Source organism: Cygnus olor, chromosome 12, assembly GCF_009769625.2.
Source record: "Cygnus olor isolate bCygOlo1 chromosome 12, bCygOlo1.pri.v2, whole genome shotgun sequence".
Lineage (NCBI taxonomy): Eukaryota > Metazoa > Chordata > Aves > Anseriformes > Anatidae > Cygnus > Cygnus olor.
This window is the reverse complement of record NC_049180.1, coordinates 11,216,545-11,233,721: the sequence shown is the minus strand read 5'-3', so window position 1 is coordinate 11,233,721 and position 17,177 is coordinate 11,216,545. Positions and strand designations below refer to the sequence as shown.

At 38.8% G+C, this 17,177-nt stretch overlaps 1 protein-coding gene across 1 annotated transcript in view; it reads left to right on the top strand.

The window, feature by feature from the left end:
* Positions 1-4,481: 4,481 nt before the first annotated feature.
* The window catches only part of TDRD12 (tudor domain containing 12), a 29,365-nt gene continuing 16,669 nt past the window's right edge, over positions 4,482-17,177 (top strand). Inside the window, 12 exon segments of the mRNA XM_040571365.1 lie at positions 4,482-4,621; positions 5,186-5,238; positions 6,061-6,222; positions 6,535-6,671; positions 7,937-8,056; positions 9,413-9,468; positions 10,464-10,549; positions 12,596-12,794; positions 13,301-13,377; positions 14,400-14,458; positions 15,210-15,270; positions 16,838-16,942. Coding sequence (XP_040427299.1) covers positions 5,218-5,238; positions 6,061-6,222; positions 6,535-6,671; positions 7,937-8,056; positions 9,413-9,468; positions 10,464-10,549; positions 12,596-12,794; positions 13,301-13,377; positions 14,400-14,458; positions 15,210-15,270; positions 16,838-16,942 — 1,083 coding nt within the window. The 5' untranslated portion in view covers positions 4,482-4,621; positions 5,186-5,217.

The window sequence follows — 17,177 nt, the reverse complement described above, 5'->3', positions numbered from 1 at the left end:
TCAAGAGATCATCGGGTCCAACCCCCCTGCCAATGCAGGTTCCCTATAGCAGGTTGCCCAGGTAGGCATCCAGACAGGTCTTGAATATCTCCAGAGAAGGAGACTCCACAACAACCCTGGGCAGCCTGTTCCAGTGCTCCATCACCCTCACTGTGAAGAAGTTCTTTCACATGTTGGTGCGAAACTTCCTGTGATCCATTTTTTGGCCATTGCCCTCGTCCTGTCCCCACAAACCACTGAAAAGAGGTTGGCCAAATCTCTCTGTCTCCCACACTTAAGGTATTTGTAAACATTAATAAGATCCCCTGTCAGTCTTCTTTTCTCAAGGCTCAACAGACCCAGGTCTCTCAGCCTTTCCTCATAGGGAAGATGCTCCAGGCCCTGTATGATCTTTGTGGTCCTCTGCTGTACTCTTTCCAGGAGATCCCTGTCTTTTTTGTACCGAAAACCCCCTCAGAAATGCCATTCTCTAGAGCCTCTTCTACTCCACACAGGAGAAAGAGGGACAGTCATCGTTACATAAGCTATCAGCCCTTGGATGCACCAGCTTTAGAAGACCCCTTGTGCAACCCCATCTGCATTGCCCTGCTGCCAGAGACTCACTCACAGTGTAACAATCCTGCAGCTTTGTCCTGCCACACGCTGTCCTCTGTTGTTGCACTCTTCACAGACTTTAACCTCTCTCCTATACTGTCCCCTTGTAACCAGCAGCAGTGCCCCTAGCCCTGCTGTGCTGTGCAGAGGAGCTGCTCCTGGGCAGAGCCGTCTGTCTGCAGTGCTGCCGGTTTGCCAGGAGCTCCCTCCAGCCCAGAAGCCCAGAGCAGCTCAGCAGCAGAGGACCTGACCATGGCATCACTTGCTCTGTCCCATGGGGCTCCCCGGAGATATCTCCAAGGCCTCAGGGCTGACAGCTCCTAAAAGGCAGCAGGATCTCTCCTGGGGTGTGTAGTCTGAAGAAGACTGAAGTAAATCCTGACCTTTCCTCTCTGAACATGGGAGAGACTGCCATTAGGAGTGTGCTTTGTTCTCAGAGTGTGGCTGTCTAACAGGAGGTACAAGTAGTTCCCTCCCCTAACCCCTGTTCCATACCCATTGACTGGCAGAACACCTTGGCCATTACAGTCAGGGATCATTTCACCTCTCTGAACTTCCTTCACAATTTCTTTAAGCAACTAAGAAAGAAGTGCCTAGCTCATTGGTGTCCTACCAGGAGAGAGGGCACCAGAATGCCCTAGAATTTCCCACGGAGAAAGCGGAATGGGACAGTCAGACATCATCGATTGAGTTTTCCATACTGTGAATATGAAACTTCCTCAACCCTGAGACAAACCTCTTCCTCCTCTCCCACATGACCAGCACAGTGACTGGGATTTGGAAAAACCTCCTCATTGTGTTGGTGGTGGCAAGCCAGCTTCTACAGACACCTGTGGACTTCTTCCTGGGGAATTTTTCATCCTCACAGACCTTGTACAGCTCCACCACCCTGTGCCAGATTCTGGCAGGCTTCCTGACTGGAAACAGCACCCCCTTTGCTCACAGAGGTGGTAATAATTTTAGCTGCACCTTTTGTACATCCTGAGTGCTTCGTGCTGGTGGCCTTGTTCCTATGGTCACCCTACTGTCATGGACCACTTCTAGGATTTTGCCCCATTGCTGGAGCATTCCTGCAGTGACACCAGGACACTCATGCTCTTTGCTTTTATGACCTGCATTCCTTGTCGCTGCCCACCGCGAGCAGGGAGGGGCCAGCAGCATTGTGCACCGGTGTGCAGCTGGTATGGCAGGGCACGGGACTCTGCACCAACTCTTGGCAGTCTGCAAGATCACACACCTACCAGGGTGTCCACTAAGCAGAGAGCTCACTCTAAAAAGACTGTGGCGACCCAGACGGAGGGCCTGCCCAGAGACGTGGCTGTTCAGGCCTCTGGCTGCAGGAAGTGCCTGAGCCTGTCGCTGCTGGGGGAGGGCAGCGGGGAGACCGCCTGTTCTCAGGTGGAAGGTCTGCTCGCCATGGTGGCTGAGCTCAAGGAAGAGGTGGAGAGACTAAGGAGCACCAGGGCATGTGAGCAGGAGATTGTCTGGTGGAGTAACTCCCTGGTGTGGCAGAGAGAAGGGCACGGGGGGGATGCCCCCCAGAGGGTGGTGGAACCCCTGCTCTGTCGCTGTGGGGCAGAGGGATGACTTGCGGAAATCAGACTCTATAACCTCGGAATAGTTATAAAGCAGGTATGTTTATTCGGCACTGTGCACACACACCGGGCGCAAGGGGGATAGCTCCACTCCACTTGTGTGCCAACGGTTACTGGCAGTGTGCTTATATTAGTGGGACAAATACATATTCATTTTGTTTTCGGAGGTTCCGTCTCTGTTTGTATGCGTACTGGGGTCCTTGGGTGGTCGTCCTCTGGCATACTCTGGTGATCTTTGTTGAAGGCCAGAAGTCTTCCTCGCTGCTTGTCTTCTGGCCTTTCCTGTCTTTGACAGACTTCAGCAGTCAAGCCAGTTCTTGCTGGTTCCATTATCTATGCATACAGTCTTTTATTCCCTTATCTTTGGGTCGTTAACATCCAATTGTGCTAGCTAAGACCTAGGAATCACCATCCTTTATCTTGTTCCCTCCCTGTCTCAAGTCCCCCCTTTTCTTTATCCTAAGCAAATTCTTTTGCTTGTAACACTCCTTCTTGATTCAAAGTTTTCATAAAATTCTTACCAGTTTCTACTTGGTGCTTGTTTCGGTTACACTTACAGGTTTCATAATCATCTAGTCCTTTCATACAGCACCAAAATGCACACTGTACCAATACACAGGTTAAGAATACTAGTAAAAGCAAGATCAATATTCCTATAAACAGTTGCTTAAGCCAAGAAAAGTTGGGTAACCAAGAGGTCAGTTTGTTCCATAATTCTCAAACCAACGAGGTGTCATCTTGAACTACCTTGTGTAAGATCTTGGTCTTTTCCCAAATATTTTTGAGATCAGTCTCAATTCATCCTGCCTCATTTGCATACATACAGCAACAATTTTTCTCATTTCCTTTGTTAGTAAGCCCACACACAAAACAAGAAATCACTCCCCTTTATCTGTAAATACGGGGGTTAAAAAAGGTATTGGGGATAGGTTGTTCCCAATCTAAGGCCACTGTCTGTCTGCCAGGTGTTAAACTCCTCCTAAATAAATTCGCTCTCCCCCTTTCTTACCAAATTCCCAGGGCTCAAGCCCGAACCACCAAAGAAGTGACTCTCTCCATTCTACTACTTCGATAATCAGTCAGCCCCCCCGATACTTGGGAAACTGACCAAACACCACAGTGAATATCCCTCCAGCAGCTGCAAATATTACCCAGATAACCTTGTCACAATTTTGAGAGGCCCGCTTACCCTTCTCCTGCTTCTTATACAGTCATTAGCAGGTCCGTCCTGGCTCCCAAAACTGGGGATGCAGCAGTAACCTCGGATTTGCTCAATCTACTCCCAAGATCGCTAGCAGCCGCTCTATCAGTCAGCAAATACCCCTTGACTCTATTGGTCAGCAAATACCCCTTGACCACTCTATCGGTCACCAAATCTCCCTTGACCGCTCTATCGGTCAGCCTGTAGGGTACCCTCCTCCCGTATGGGGACTATGCTGCACGCCAGATGTCTCTGTGCGATTTACCAGCTGCCCTGGCCATGCGTACGACTTACAGGCCCTTCCTGTACTGTACATGTCCGCAGCTCCAGGAGGTCTTTGCCTGCTCCTGCAGTGAGCGGCTGAGAGTGGAGGCTCCTCCAAGGAAAATACTCGGGGTGCACCTAGGGGTGTCTGCTCCACAATCGATCCCGCAGCCGAGCAGAGCGTATCCTGCCTGGCTCACCAAACTGACTTGAGGAAAACGGACTCCACAATCAGTAAGATTGTAAAGTAGGTATGTTTATTCGGTGCTGGGCAGCACGGGGGGTAGTCCCACCAATGAAAAAAACATTAAGCCTGAATGGAAAAGGGAGCGTAGGAGAGGAATAATAATAATAAAAATGTTGCTACTTTGTCACAGAGCTTGATGTAAGAATGAAGTAACACTTTTGTAAGGGCCTAGATGTCAGGGGACATTTCCAACAGCTGCCTGTGTGGGGATGCATGTATTTTTTATCATAGCAGAACTCCACAAGAGAAGTGCCAGGTGCCATGGCTCCCCAGCTGCCTCCTTTTACAGACCTTTCAGGCACACACTGCGCTTCGGATTCGGGGTCTGGGAAAGCCCCCCTGAAGCAGGAGCAGCAGGAAGGCAAAAGCAGGGCTCTCCCTCCTCACACCCACCGATACCCCGCCGCCCTCAGCGAGCCGAGGCCGGCCCCGCGCCGCCCCCTGCCCGCAGCCTTTCCCTGCCTCTGGCGGCCGAACCTCAGCCAGGCGCCGCCGCCGCCTCTCTCGGGGCCACCTGCGGGCGGCGCACGCGCTCTGGGGGCCCGCGGGCGGCTTCTGGAGGCTTCTGAGCGGAGTGGGCTGCGCACTGAGGGTCGTGCTCGGGCCTCGTGTATGTGGGGGCGGTGGCACTGGCTCTGCTAGCTGAAGGGCACTGCCTTGACTTCTGTCTCCTGAAATATTTCGTTAGCTGCTCACTCATGGTGTGAATTCTTCGAAGCGGTAGGCTAAGCGCTGCTGTGATGAGAGCTGTTGTGATGTGTGAGGCTGTGCTGAAATGGCATGCAAAAGATATGTTCTTTTCCAGTATAAGTGTGCTGTGAAAAATGAGTAAAAATTTCTGTTATACTAAACTTGTTGGCAAAGGTTGGGATTCATGTCTTTGTGTTTTTTTTTTTTAATGATGTAAGCTTTTGGGGTTTTGCTGACCATTTGGTCAAGTAGCTAGATTGCAGCAGCCCCAGTCTTCAACCAAGATATTTCTGTTGGCCTTTGGATGTAAGGTAATGGGCTATATGCTGCAAGTAGGTTGAGATAGGAGAACAAGTATGTTGTGGCATGCTGAAGATGGATGTGGTTGTATGTGAATAAATATGGATGGCAGATCTTAATTGGGATTCAACATAGAGCCCCACTAAGAAGGCTGGTTAGAAGTCTTCCATACGTGTAAATCAGTTGTCCAGACTAATGCTGCTTATACAAGTAGCAAAAATATGTAGGCCTGCTTTAGAAGTACACTTTTTAGATGTGCTTTAGAATAGTTACACGTCTGTTGCTTTCCTACAGTAGCGTCAAAGAAGACTCAGTAGCTGGGCAATATGGAAGTCATGATACTACAGGTACGCTGATATTTTTAAAAGTTGAGAGGCTTGGTGTTTATTTCAATAAAACTATAGACATCAGATTTACAAATAAGATTATGCCGTCATTTCTGTTCAGCAGTCGTTTCTTACACATGGTGGGGTCATTGACAGATTATATACATTTTCCCGTGCTTTCCATGTCTTTATCTTGGTTTCGTCTCAAAAGAGGATAGTAGGGATGCAGCTAAAATCTAAAATGGAAGGTATCCTATGTAATCTTAAATTGAGTGTAGTAATAGGTTTCTAATTAATGCTGCAAGAGATCATGGATTTTTTTTTTTCCCAGAGTAGTGAGTACACTTATCAGCTGCAAGACTGGTATATAAATGCTTACAAAGGCTGTGCAGAAAGCTGTGGCCCTATTTTAAAGAAACTGGCTGTCTTATAGACCCTCTGAGACTGAAGAAAAGCCTGTCAGGGGCTTTTTTTTTTTTCTTCCATGTTCTGAAAATACTATGGAAGTAAAAAGTTTATATCTCTGCACTTAACTCACTATATTTTGTTTAACAAACTTTTTAAATAAAGCTTCTACCTTTCAGAATGCGTATGTCGTTAATTGCAGTGCCAAAGAAACTTACAAGTTTAGAAGTCATTTATTGAGCTAATTGTCTGAACATGAAAGATGTATTATGCCTATTAACATTCTTTATGCTGAGTATCTATTCCTATAATGTAAGAGGCCTTGCTAAAGGTTTTAAGATTCATGTTTACTGCTCAGATGCTCATGCAAATACCCTATCACTTCAGCAGGAGATAATACTACTTGTTGTTTTTTTTTTTATCTACTGTTTGCACCAGATTGAAGATCCAAGTTGCTTTTGGGTTACTATGAAAGGATGTGGGCCTTACATAGTTGATGAAATAGAGTATAAAAACCTGAATGCAGAAATGAATCAGTTCTATGACAAATCTTGTGAAAATGTGGATGAAGTAAAGCCAGTAACATTAGAAAAAGGCCAGGTAAAGACATTGCTATGTTGTGTACAATAAAAGAAATAACTTGGTATTTGCATTGGTTTAGGGGGTGAATTATCGAAGATGTGTGGTGTGTTGTTTTGTTTTTTTTTTGGACTACTGCTTTGTAGTAGAAAAGGACATCTATATCGTTTGTATCATCTTACCTGTAAGCTTTATCGCTAAGGAAGCTGCAATACTTGCAGTTTATAAAGTAAACTGGGGCTGCGTTGTAAACACTTTTCTTGCCTCTAAGAAAACTGACAGTGATGTTTGTTCTGTTTCCAAGAACCTGTTGTCTTGTTCTTTCTTTTTCAGATTTGTGTGGTTTTCAGTGAAGAACTGAAATGCTGGTGTAGAGCAGTTATTAAGTCAATCATGTACTGTGCAGGTCATTATCAAACAGAATGCTTTCTTGTGGATTACGCCAAATACACTTTTGTTAAAACAAAGCAGTAAGTGTTTGGGTTTTTTGAGAGTGTCACTGAAATGTATTTTTTTGGCTATCAGTGTTTATTTAGTTTAATAGTCACAAGGCTTTGGTTTAATTGAAGTGTGGGTCCACAATAAACTGCTAGCCATGTGATGGGCCCTTGTCAGTGTGGATGCAAACCGGTCTTTGTTCTGTTCATTTTTTAAAAGATGTTTTCTATTCTATTTTTCTTTTCCTTAAAGACTTGAAACTGGAATAGTGTCAGTTTAATATGATTGAGATTTATGGTTGTCAGTTAACATTACTGAAACATACCTTATTAAGGGATAAATAAATAAAACCACTATGAAACCATGTGTCTCTAAAATCTTAAAATGCCTCTTAAAAATCTCTTCCAGCTTTCAGCCATATTTAAGGTTCATTTCTTTAATAAAATATCCAACTTCATGTACAAGAATATTTACCAAGTGTTTTTGTAGTATTCAATAAAATTAAGAAAGCGAATTTAAAATATTTTAGAATAAATATTTTAAAATCTTAAGTTAAATAACATTTTTAAATTGAATGTGCCTGTATCAGAGAGCAACTTGACAATGCCATGAGTTTAAAATACGTTCTAATAGAATTAAACACATGATATACTGCTTTTTATTTATGAAATAACTTGGAAAAAAAATGATAACTATATTGATCTTAAAAGCTTGGTATAGGTGGTGTCTTGCTGGTTACTAAATGTCTCCCATCAAACCATTTATAAGGGGTAATTACGTATAGATCAAGGCTCTAGTGATAGCTATACAAACATTTATTAGTTATTTTAGGGAAATGAGTACAGATGCATGTTAGTATATTTATTAATTTCCTTCTTACTGATTTTAGTCATACCTAGTTTCTCACTCAGAGGTAAGAATTGCCAAATGGCATATGCAGCGCCAGATGGTATATATAATGTATGACGTCTAAATATCATGAAAAGACTTTAAACTGTACTGCAAACCTTTCTGATGTTTCTCTAAAAAAGTTTCTCTACTTAGTTTCTCTATTTAGTTTTTCTATTAAATGGGAAGTGTATTCATATTCAGGGCAAATGTGTTTATTAATTGCTCCTTAGACCTGTCTTAGATAAATAAATAAATAAAACAGGGGTTCCAGGGATTTTCACTGTAGGAGCCAAAATTCTAGAAGAAATGTGTTGTTGCATATAGGATAATGAAAGCATGTGTTTGAAACACCACTGGAGAATAAAGTCTGCTCTGTAAAATGAGATTTTTCTGCTTTGTTTTTAAGTGTTCGAGTTGCAGTGAAAGCATTTATGCAAATCCCATATAGAGCAAAAAAATGTAGATTGTATTGCACAAAGCCAGTGACGTTGCGTATCAACTTTCGTGAAGATACAGCAAAAATAGTGTAAGTAGAGTTTAACAATTGTATTGTAGTCATAAATTTCTTAGGTGTGAAATTTCATCACAATATATTTTTTTCTTCAGAGGATACTGTTTCAGTAAGAACATAGGAGATAAGGTGTGGAAATCTTTTTTTTTTCTTTTTTACAAGAGCAATTCATAAACAGAACTTGCCTAATGATTTGGGTTTTATTATTCATCTATTTGAATCTTTTGATGTTTATTTAGAAACTAAGAAATTCAGACAAATTTTTGGCAGTTGTTGCCCTTCATCTACAATCCCAGAACTGTGATTCCAGCACATGAGCTTCTCTACTAATTGATCCATGTGCAGTTTCTTACAAGTGCTCATCTTATTCCTGACAATCTTGTTTGTGGTCATTACACATTCTGCCTGAACTGAAGTTCTGTTAATGTATAAACGTTATAGATAGCTTTGGTTTTCCCCATTATATCTGTCTCCTTGAAATACTTAGGATTCCTGTTGTACTTTCCTTATCATATTTATGCCAGTTTTGAAGGAGTGGAATACGGTATTCCCTGGGATCTAGTGGTAAAGAAAAGTGCTTGTGTGTCCTTACTTTGAGTTGTAGGATGTTACTGTCAAAGACCTGCCAGATCATGGGGGAATGTGGCATTATAGCAAGTAACCTGTCTTGATTTATGTTATTAAAGAATATTTATAACTACATGTAGTTAGACATTTAGGTTTGTTTTTTATACTGTCCTTTGAAAGGAGGAATCAGTATTTTACTTAGATACTCTGACAAAACAAATACTAGGTTAGTTAGGATGGGAATAGCATACATCTTGAGTGGGCCACCTTTGTGAATTATCAGAAGATCACTGAAGTTCTCTACATATATCTACTATATTTTGTTTACAATGCTTTATGTTTGATTCCCTTTTTTTTTTTTGTATTTGCAATTGCTGAAGATGGTAAAGAACTTAATTTTCTGTTATAGACCCTAAAGTCTTTACAATGTTTGTAAAGTGCTTGTTCAAAACTGCTCAATACGTTTTTAAAGTAATTAATATGTTCTACTCTACAAGTGGATTCTCACTCTTTCTAGTTAATCTATTTTTTTTTCCTGATTGCCTTATTTTATGTTGGATATAAGCCATCATACTTTGACACATCAGTATCTCGTAATTTTCAGGCAGTTCATTTTATGAATGAACTGAAACATCAAAACCGAAGTTACATTCAAAGTAGTAAGACTGTGTTAATGTTTCTGTTAGAGACAGTTTTGAGACTTAGCATGAACTGAGAACGTTTTTTTTTGAATGTGCATCACTTTTCAGATTATCATTTGAAGTTTTGATTATGTGGGATAACTGGTTGTGTTTATTTTCCTAGGCCAGCCCAAAGATGGGATAATGCTGCTACTCAGTATTTTCAAAGCCTTCTGAAAGGTAAATATGCTATCAAAATCATAATTGGCCCTTCTGTTTTAGGAAATAAGTTGTGAGAGAAATGTAGTACTGGAATATATATTTGATCATACTTCCTTTTCAATTTTCACAGTATTCTAAAGAGAAGGGAGTTACTCAAATTTTTTGGTGTGATTTGACTTAGCCAACAATGTGTGTAGACTTGCATCTTTACCATGCTGCATAAATTGTTAAAGGTGATTAGGTAGTTGACAGCTTGGAGTAAACTATCTTGGACGAAACTATCTACTGCTCCGAGTAGTTACTTAGCGAAATAGAAATGCTTGTTTTCCAGGCTGTTGTCCTTTCCCATGTGTGGTGTTTCAGGAGCTCATGCAGTCTTTTCCATATCCATATATTGGTGTGAGAGCTCTTGTTGGCATTGCTAGAAAAGCAGCCCTTTATTGTTCTTGTCTAATCATGTTTATGTGCCTCTACCTGAAAAACAACCTACCTGCTTATTCGCAAGTACAATACACTACACGCAGGTATTTGAGGAGGAGAGGATGAATTTATAAAAACAGTAAAGAGTCTTTAGGTTGTTAATTTCCCATACTAATGGAACATGGCAACTCCATGATTTACAGGTTTTCACACATCCAAGTGTAATGCATTATTATGCAAAGTAAAGGTCAATAGGAAGAAATAATAACATGGAACTTGATTTCACAAATATGCATAAATATATAAATAATTTCACTGTATGAATAAGACTAGTTTCTGTGGACAGGTCGTTAATGCTTTTCAGTTCTCAATCTTCCTTCAAAGACTGAGGACAACTTCATTTTTCGAGCTCTGTTCTTAATGCCTTGTTAGATTCTTGTTTCATTTAAAAGTTACAACATTTGTAGTAGTTTTTCTTCAAACAAATAGGTTGCATTCATTTAATCATTATTTCTGTTTTTGTATAGCTTGAAAAATACTGATAATTCGATACGGGGTTAATATTTCTCCTTCTTATTTACTACTACATTTAGCAACTACGCAAATCAAAGCCAAGTTATGTGCTGTAGAAGATAATACATTTGATGTTATTCTTTATGTGACAATAAAAGATGAAAAGGTAAGATACTTCTAATATCTACAAACCCATTTGTATGCTTTATTATGTAAATCATAACTCTGTAATCAGCTTAGGACTGAAAAGCGTTATCTGCAAGTGAGTTTTGTCGTTTGCCAGATACAGTAGAAGCTAAATCATTAACTTATTAAAGATATTACTTTATGTTTGTGTTGATGTAACTCTCTGGAGGTGTTCCAGGAGGCAGAAATTCCATTTTCATGCATGTGTACCTTTCTTTTGAAGGTATTGGCAGGCAAATGAAGTACAAGTCTGTAGCATTGCACAAAGGTATCTTGCATAACAAAAAGTACACATTCTCATAAGAACTGCACATTTAGGTTATTTCATGCAAATTTCTTTTTGCCCTTTCAAGTTTTTCTTTCATTTTTAGGAACTTCTGATGAAGGTAATTTGTTTTATGAATTTATCATTTACAATTTGGCTTGGTTTAGGTCTAATTACAACTGTTAGAATTATAGGACAGGGTACAAGAAAAATCACAAATGAGGCTCACAGAAAATGGATGTTGTGTTCCCAAAGCTCTTTTCCTGCTAACTTGGTCTGGTGAAAGGCTGAGCAGCAGTGGATACCTGACAGAGTCAATTCTACTCACTATAACCTCGTTCGTCTTTTTCCTCATTGTCCTAATCACATTTATTTCAGTGACGTGTTAAAATTTGAAGCAATACATTAAGTTCTTCACTGTTTAAAAAAAATATTATTTTTTTAAAAGAGCAAATAACAAAAATTTTAGGGCTATCAATATTTTATGGAACTTGAATTCAAAAAAATTGGCCCAAACAATGTATTAAATGCATAAGAAATGTGCGAACACTGATATTAGTGTTAAAACCAGAGCACTTTCATTTTAAAGTGGAATTGTTGGAGATAACTTTAAATGAACTAGAATTATCCTGGGCGAGGTGTTGTTTTTCTGTTGTTTTTGTTTGGTTTGGTTGTTTTTTGCTATTCCATTCGATTACCTGGAGCTGTAATGCACAGCTGTTTTGGAGGTTGTAACACTGAACTGTGCATTAAAACTGTATGTCTTTCAGAATCTGGTACCTGTTTTCAAGCATTATAGTATTTTCTTTGCTTAAAACAAATATTGTCTTCGAGGTTTTTCAGGAAACATTTGATGTTGTTTAAGCTGAATTACTCTGCATCCTACAATGAGATTGTCCCTTTAAAAATATAAATATACAGGAAGCAATTCAAATGGACAGCTATGTGAATTATTTACTGCATTTTCACACCTTTTGTGTTATATTTAGAATATTTTGCAACTACTTTGTTCAGGTGTCTTTAAATACCCGTTCATACTTGCTTTGGATGGGGCTTTTATCAACCTGATACAGTGGAAGGTGTCCTTGCCCATGGCAGGGGGGTTGGAACTAGATGATCTTTAAGGTATGTTCCAAACCAATGATTCTGTAATAAGACTGAGTCCTCAAACCTTCAGGGGGAAAAATAGCTCCACTTGTCAAAATGTTTAACTTCTGCCAATAATCTCTGTAGTTACTGTCAGACTTAAGCAGCTGTACTGTAGTTATAAAATAATTCACTTGCGTCTGCTTGGAGCACTCAGTGTTAAAGGCTGTTAATGCTTTTAATTATTTTTTTTATTTAATTACATTTTATTTATATATTTATATATAATTCATTATAATACATTATTATATATATTATATATTTATATTTATTGTGTAATATACATATATTATATGTATATACATATATATACATATAATATACATATATACATGTATAATATACATGTTATATAAATATACATATATTTATATATAATATAATATAAGAATATAATATAAAAATATATAATAAATAAAAAATTTAATTTAAAAAAAATAATTAATGTAATGTCTTTGCCATAGGCAATAACTTTGAAGGTACATATAAAGTCTAATGCCTTCTATCAGTTCTAGTCTATCAGCTTAGATGTTGCTATAATTTAAAACTTCAGATATACCCTAAATAAGTACGTGATTCTGGTCAATAAGGATTTTTTTTTTTTTTTTTTTTTAGGTATGCATTAATGATGATCTTGTCTCAAAGAACTTCACTCGCTTTGTGGAAACTGAAGAGAATACTGGAAGTCCTGCAAAAGATCAAGAGAACCAGACATCATTAAATGTTGAGTCTTTTCCAGCAAAAATCGTTGATCCTACACTTGCTTTCAGGCCAGTGCTGTTCGAGGAGAAAGTATCAATGAATCTTGAAACAGGTAGGAACCATGTATGTCAGAAACAATCAAATAGACAATATGCTGTGTGTCTTTAATTGATATATTGAGCATGAACCTACTCTACTGTCTCAGTTTGAATCAACAATTGGATCAAATGGGTATCCTGACAAAAGGTGCTTATGACTTCACAGTCATCAAATCACCAGATGTAGGAATACTTTTTTTATGTAGTATACAAGACAAAGGAAGGCTGAGAGGTGAGTTCCATGGGCATTTGTTGATATGTTTAATAGCATTAGATATTGCTGAAATTACTTGTGTAGTGTGTTACTGTTGTTTTTGAGTTTGGAGGGGATTATTTGAACAGAAGTACTTATACAACTGAAGGGTTTACTGTAAGTTGTCTCATTTATAGTGATTCATATCCTTGCGATTAGCAACTTATAGAAGAAACTAAACAGCAAATCAGTGGCAACTCACTGTAAATAACAATATTGGCTTTTTATGTGTTCAGATAACTTAAAAATTTCTGATTATCTTCTTAGGTCATAGTGTTTCTAGTTCTTTTCCTGAGAAGACGTACCAAAGGTCAAGCACAGATCTAAATGAAAGTACTGAATCTGTAAGTATCATATTGTGTCAACGGTGAATTTGATTAAGCGTATATGGGACAAATAAGGAATGCTGTAGTCATCTAGCTGTTTCTTCTGGGTAATGGATCTGGGGGACTGTACTAATTATTGATAGAGTTAAATTGGAGTGGAATGTTGTTTCTTTACTTTAAAGTGCAGAACATTTAAAAAAAAAACAAACACTAATCCTTGAAAAGGTCGTGCCTACTCTTTCACTCCTTTGCTATGGTTTTGTGAAGATAATAGCTGTCTACAGTGGGATGTTCAGTTTTCTAAATATAAAAGAAGGTAAACTTTAATGCTGCCCTGAAAACAAAATAGTCCTTATGCTACAGAACGGTTAACGTTTATTGGAGTTTCTTCTTATTCTTTGAATAGTCTAATGCGAAATTACCTTTATCATCCACCTGAGTGATGCAGATCTTTGACCAAGTCATGCCTGTTGATTGCTTGTGATAAAAGATGATTGTTAGGAAATCCCTAGTTCAGAACTAAGGATCTTTTGGATAAGTCTGGATATAGTGTCTGCTACAGGTTATTCCACTGAGGATTTTCACTGTTGTTCAATTTACCTTCATGTGCATTCACCTGTTTTTTCCTCCAGTGTGAGGTGTACAGACTTCTCATTTTTTATTTTTTTTAGAAAGATGTTTAAGAACTAAGCAGTGTGTATTCATAATAATAGTTCAGATCCACGTTAGGGCTATTGCTTGAGATATGACTATGACCCAGTGTTTTTTTGTTTTGTTTTGTTTTGTGGGCAATGTTCTTGTCATGTGCTTGAAAGAAAATACTGTTCCGTAATAACTTAGATAATTTTCTGAGGTTTGCTTCATTAAAATTGTTTCCTCAATCAGGCAAACATATAATTCGGTACAAAGAGAAATCCAAAATACTTGGAAAATCCTACAGTTAAGTAAGAAAACTACTTTCACCTCAGTAGGTGAAGAAATACTTTCTTGAACAGTATTTTAGTGCAAAGGAAAAAATAGTTTTCATCTTTTCTTGATAGATTGTCAAAGTATTTCCGGGCTTGCCTTGCAAGGAAAAGTCAGCTGTTCACACAGACAGGTATGGTGCGTTGTGATAAATATCTGAAATGGTTTTGTAATCAGAGGTTTAGGTGGTGGTGTATGTTTTGAGTTACTATTCTTGATCACTTAAGAGAAAAAAATGCATATGCACATTTTTGGGCAAGAAGGGAGTTTGAAGCTGTTGATGTTTATTCAGAGTACAATAAAGTAGTTCCTTCTCAACTATGGTTTAGCAACAAATATTTGATGGGGAAATATTTTTCTGCACTCTAAACATGTTAAGTTGCTTTATTATATCAATTGTTAGTGTGATTTTATATTTTCAATTCATATTTAGTTGAATTTGATTGGTGCTGTGCTTTGATTTACTATGATGCAAATCAGTTGACCCATACTTAATATGCCTGAGTTGTTTGAGTTTTTAAATTCAGTATCTAGCTGATGGAAAGCTTGTTTCATTCCTTGAAACTTTTTAAGAAATCTTTCTTTCTACAGTGACGTTTGATTATTTTTTTTTCCTCTAAATTTGAGAAAGCTACTAATTTTCTGTTACAAATCGTTGTTTGGGGTTATATGCAGATACTAAAAAGCAAATACTGACTTCAGTTTTCAAAACTGTTTTCTTTATTTCTGTAGTCATGTTAGAGGATTTTGCTCCTCAGCATAGATAATGCATGAAAAATATTTTGAGAGTGAATTGCTTCTTGAGATTTTAGAGATATTGGTGGTATTTATAAATTGTACTTCGCTTTTGCATTTGTTATATTTATTATTTTCCCTTTTTTCAGGTTCCTGCAGTTCTTAAATTCTGATCCTCTGAAGACTCATAAAATTGAAGATAACCAACAGGTATTTCAGACGTTAACTTCAATTTATCTTGTCCTGTGCAAATGTACTGGATATGTCTGGAAGGTTTTGTTAGTGGAGTGAGGGGCCACAGAGGTGGTCTTTAGAAGGAGGTTAGGGGCTGATGTCTGTTGGCTCCACATCAGGCCCAGTTCAGGCCAAAGCTGAGCCAGTCAGCAAAGTCGTTGGCAACCCTATGAAAACATACGTAAGAAAGGGTAGAAGACACCAGGGGAGGAGGAAGGAATGAAAAAAAGTGAGAAACGGTAAAGGGAACACCAATATATGAGCAACAGGAGGTGATCGGTGCTGGAGCAGGTACTCCTGAAGGGTCTGTAACTAGTGGAGGATCCACACTGTAGAGAAGTGAGATGGAAGGAGCAATGAAGACAATCTGCTACGTTCTGACTGCAGTGCCAACTTGTGCTGCTCGCTGCCTCAGTGATGCAGCTGAGTGTAACCTGTGTTCTCTTACAAAGGGAGAGGAGTTTGGAGAGAAGTTGAGACTGGAAATGAAGGAAGAAAGGTGTTTTTCCATCAGTGTGCAAATGTTTTGTTGTTTTTGTTTCCTAATAACCAAGTTGATACTCAAATATTTATATTACTTGGCAACAAATTAAGTTACCTGAAGTTGAGTGTGATTTGTGTGCATCAGTAGTTGGTAACAACCCTGTCTGTATTTTAACATCTCTTGCTCTCCTCCTGCTTCTCCACCAACCCTATGGAAGGGGAGAGTGAGCAAGTGGCTTGTGAGTGCTTGGCTGTGAGACCAAGCCACCACAGTGGATTTTACCAGTAATTTTTTATTAATTGTGTTTTTGTTGTTGTAGTTGAGCACTAACTGTGCATCCAGCATCTAATGCTTTTTTTGAGTACCTTAATTAGAATAGCTCAGTCAGAAGCTCAGGTCATCGAGACCAACTGCCTGACCCCTTCTGGGATAAAAGAAAGTTGGAGTATATTATTGAGGGCATTATTCAAGTGCCTCTCAATCACTGACAGTCGTGGGGTATCAACCATCTTTCTAGGAAGCCTGCTGCAGTGTTTGACCACCCTGATTAGAAAAAAATTTCAAATACCTAGTCTGAACCTCTTCTGGCACAGCTTTGTGCCATTCCTGTGCGTCCTATCATTGGTTACCAGGGAACAGAGATTGGCAGCTCCATCTCCATTTATCCTCAGGAAGTTGTAGAAAGCAGCAAAGTCACCTCTTAGCCTTCTTTTCTCCAGACTAGACAAACCAAGTGTCCTCAGCCTCCCATAGGACATGCCTTCCAGCCCTCTTACCAGCTTTGTTGTTTCTCTTAAGACAGTTGTGTTATGTCTTTATAAAGGAACTTTATAAATCATTCATTAAGAAAGAAATACTGAGCATTTGTCTCATCACTGCTCTGTGTAGCTGATCAGTATGTATGAATCACATTTAAAATGTATTTACAATTTGTTTTTGCTATTTTTTTTATCAAAATCTATTTTTTAAATACAAGAAGTGCTCTTGAGTCATCATAAGTAAACTAAAACCCTTTTATTTCGTGTTGCCTTCAATACTATCTTCTACTTATGGTTTCAGAGTTCTCACAGTCTTACTGAAGAAGGGAACTTTGTCTTTCTTAGCAACAAGATAGAGCCATCTTCAATTCTGGAAAAAGCACCACTTTATGATGATCTGAAAAAGGTAATACTAATATCTGATTTTACATTGAATTTCTTCTAAGGATTATATGTTTCAGCCTTAAATACTAATATGTTGTTATAATAATACCTTATTTTGATTGAGGAATGTCTAGCGTGTTTTTAATGTGATCATATAAATGAAGAAACTTTAGAGAGATGCTGACAGACACATGTAAGAATTTTACAGGTTTCTGTAAGGTTTCTACAGGTATATCAGCTGTTGTCATAAGTTGTGT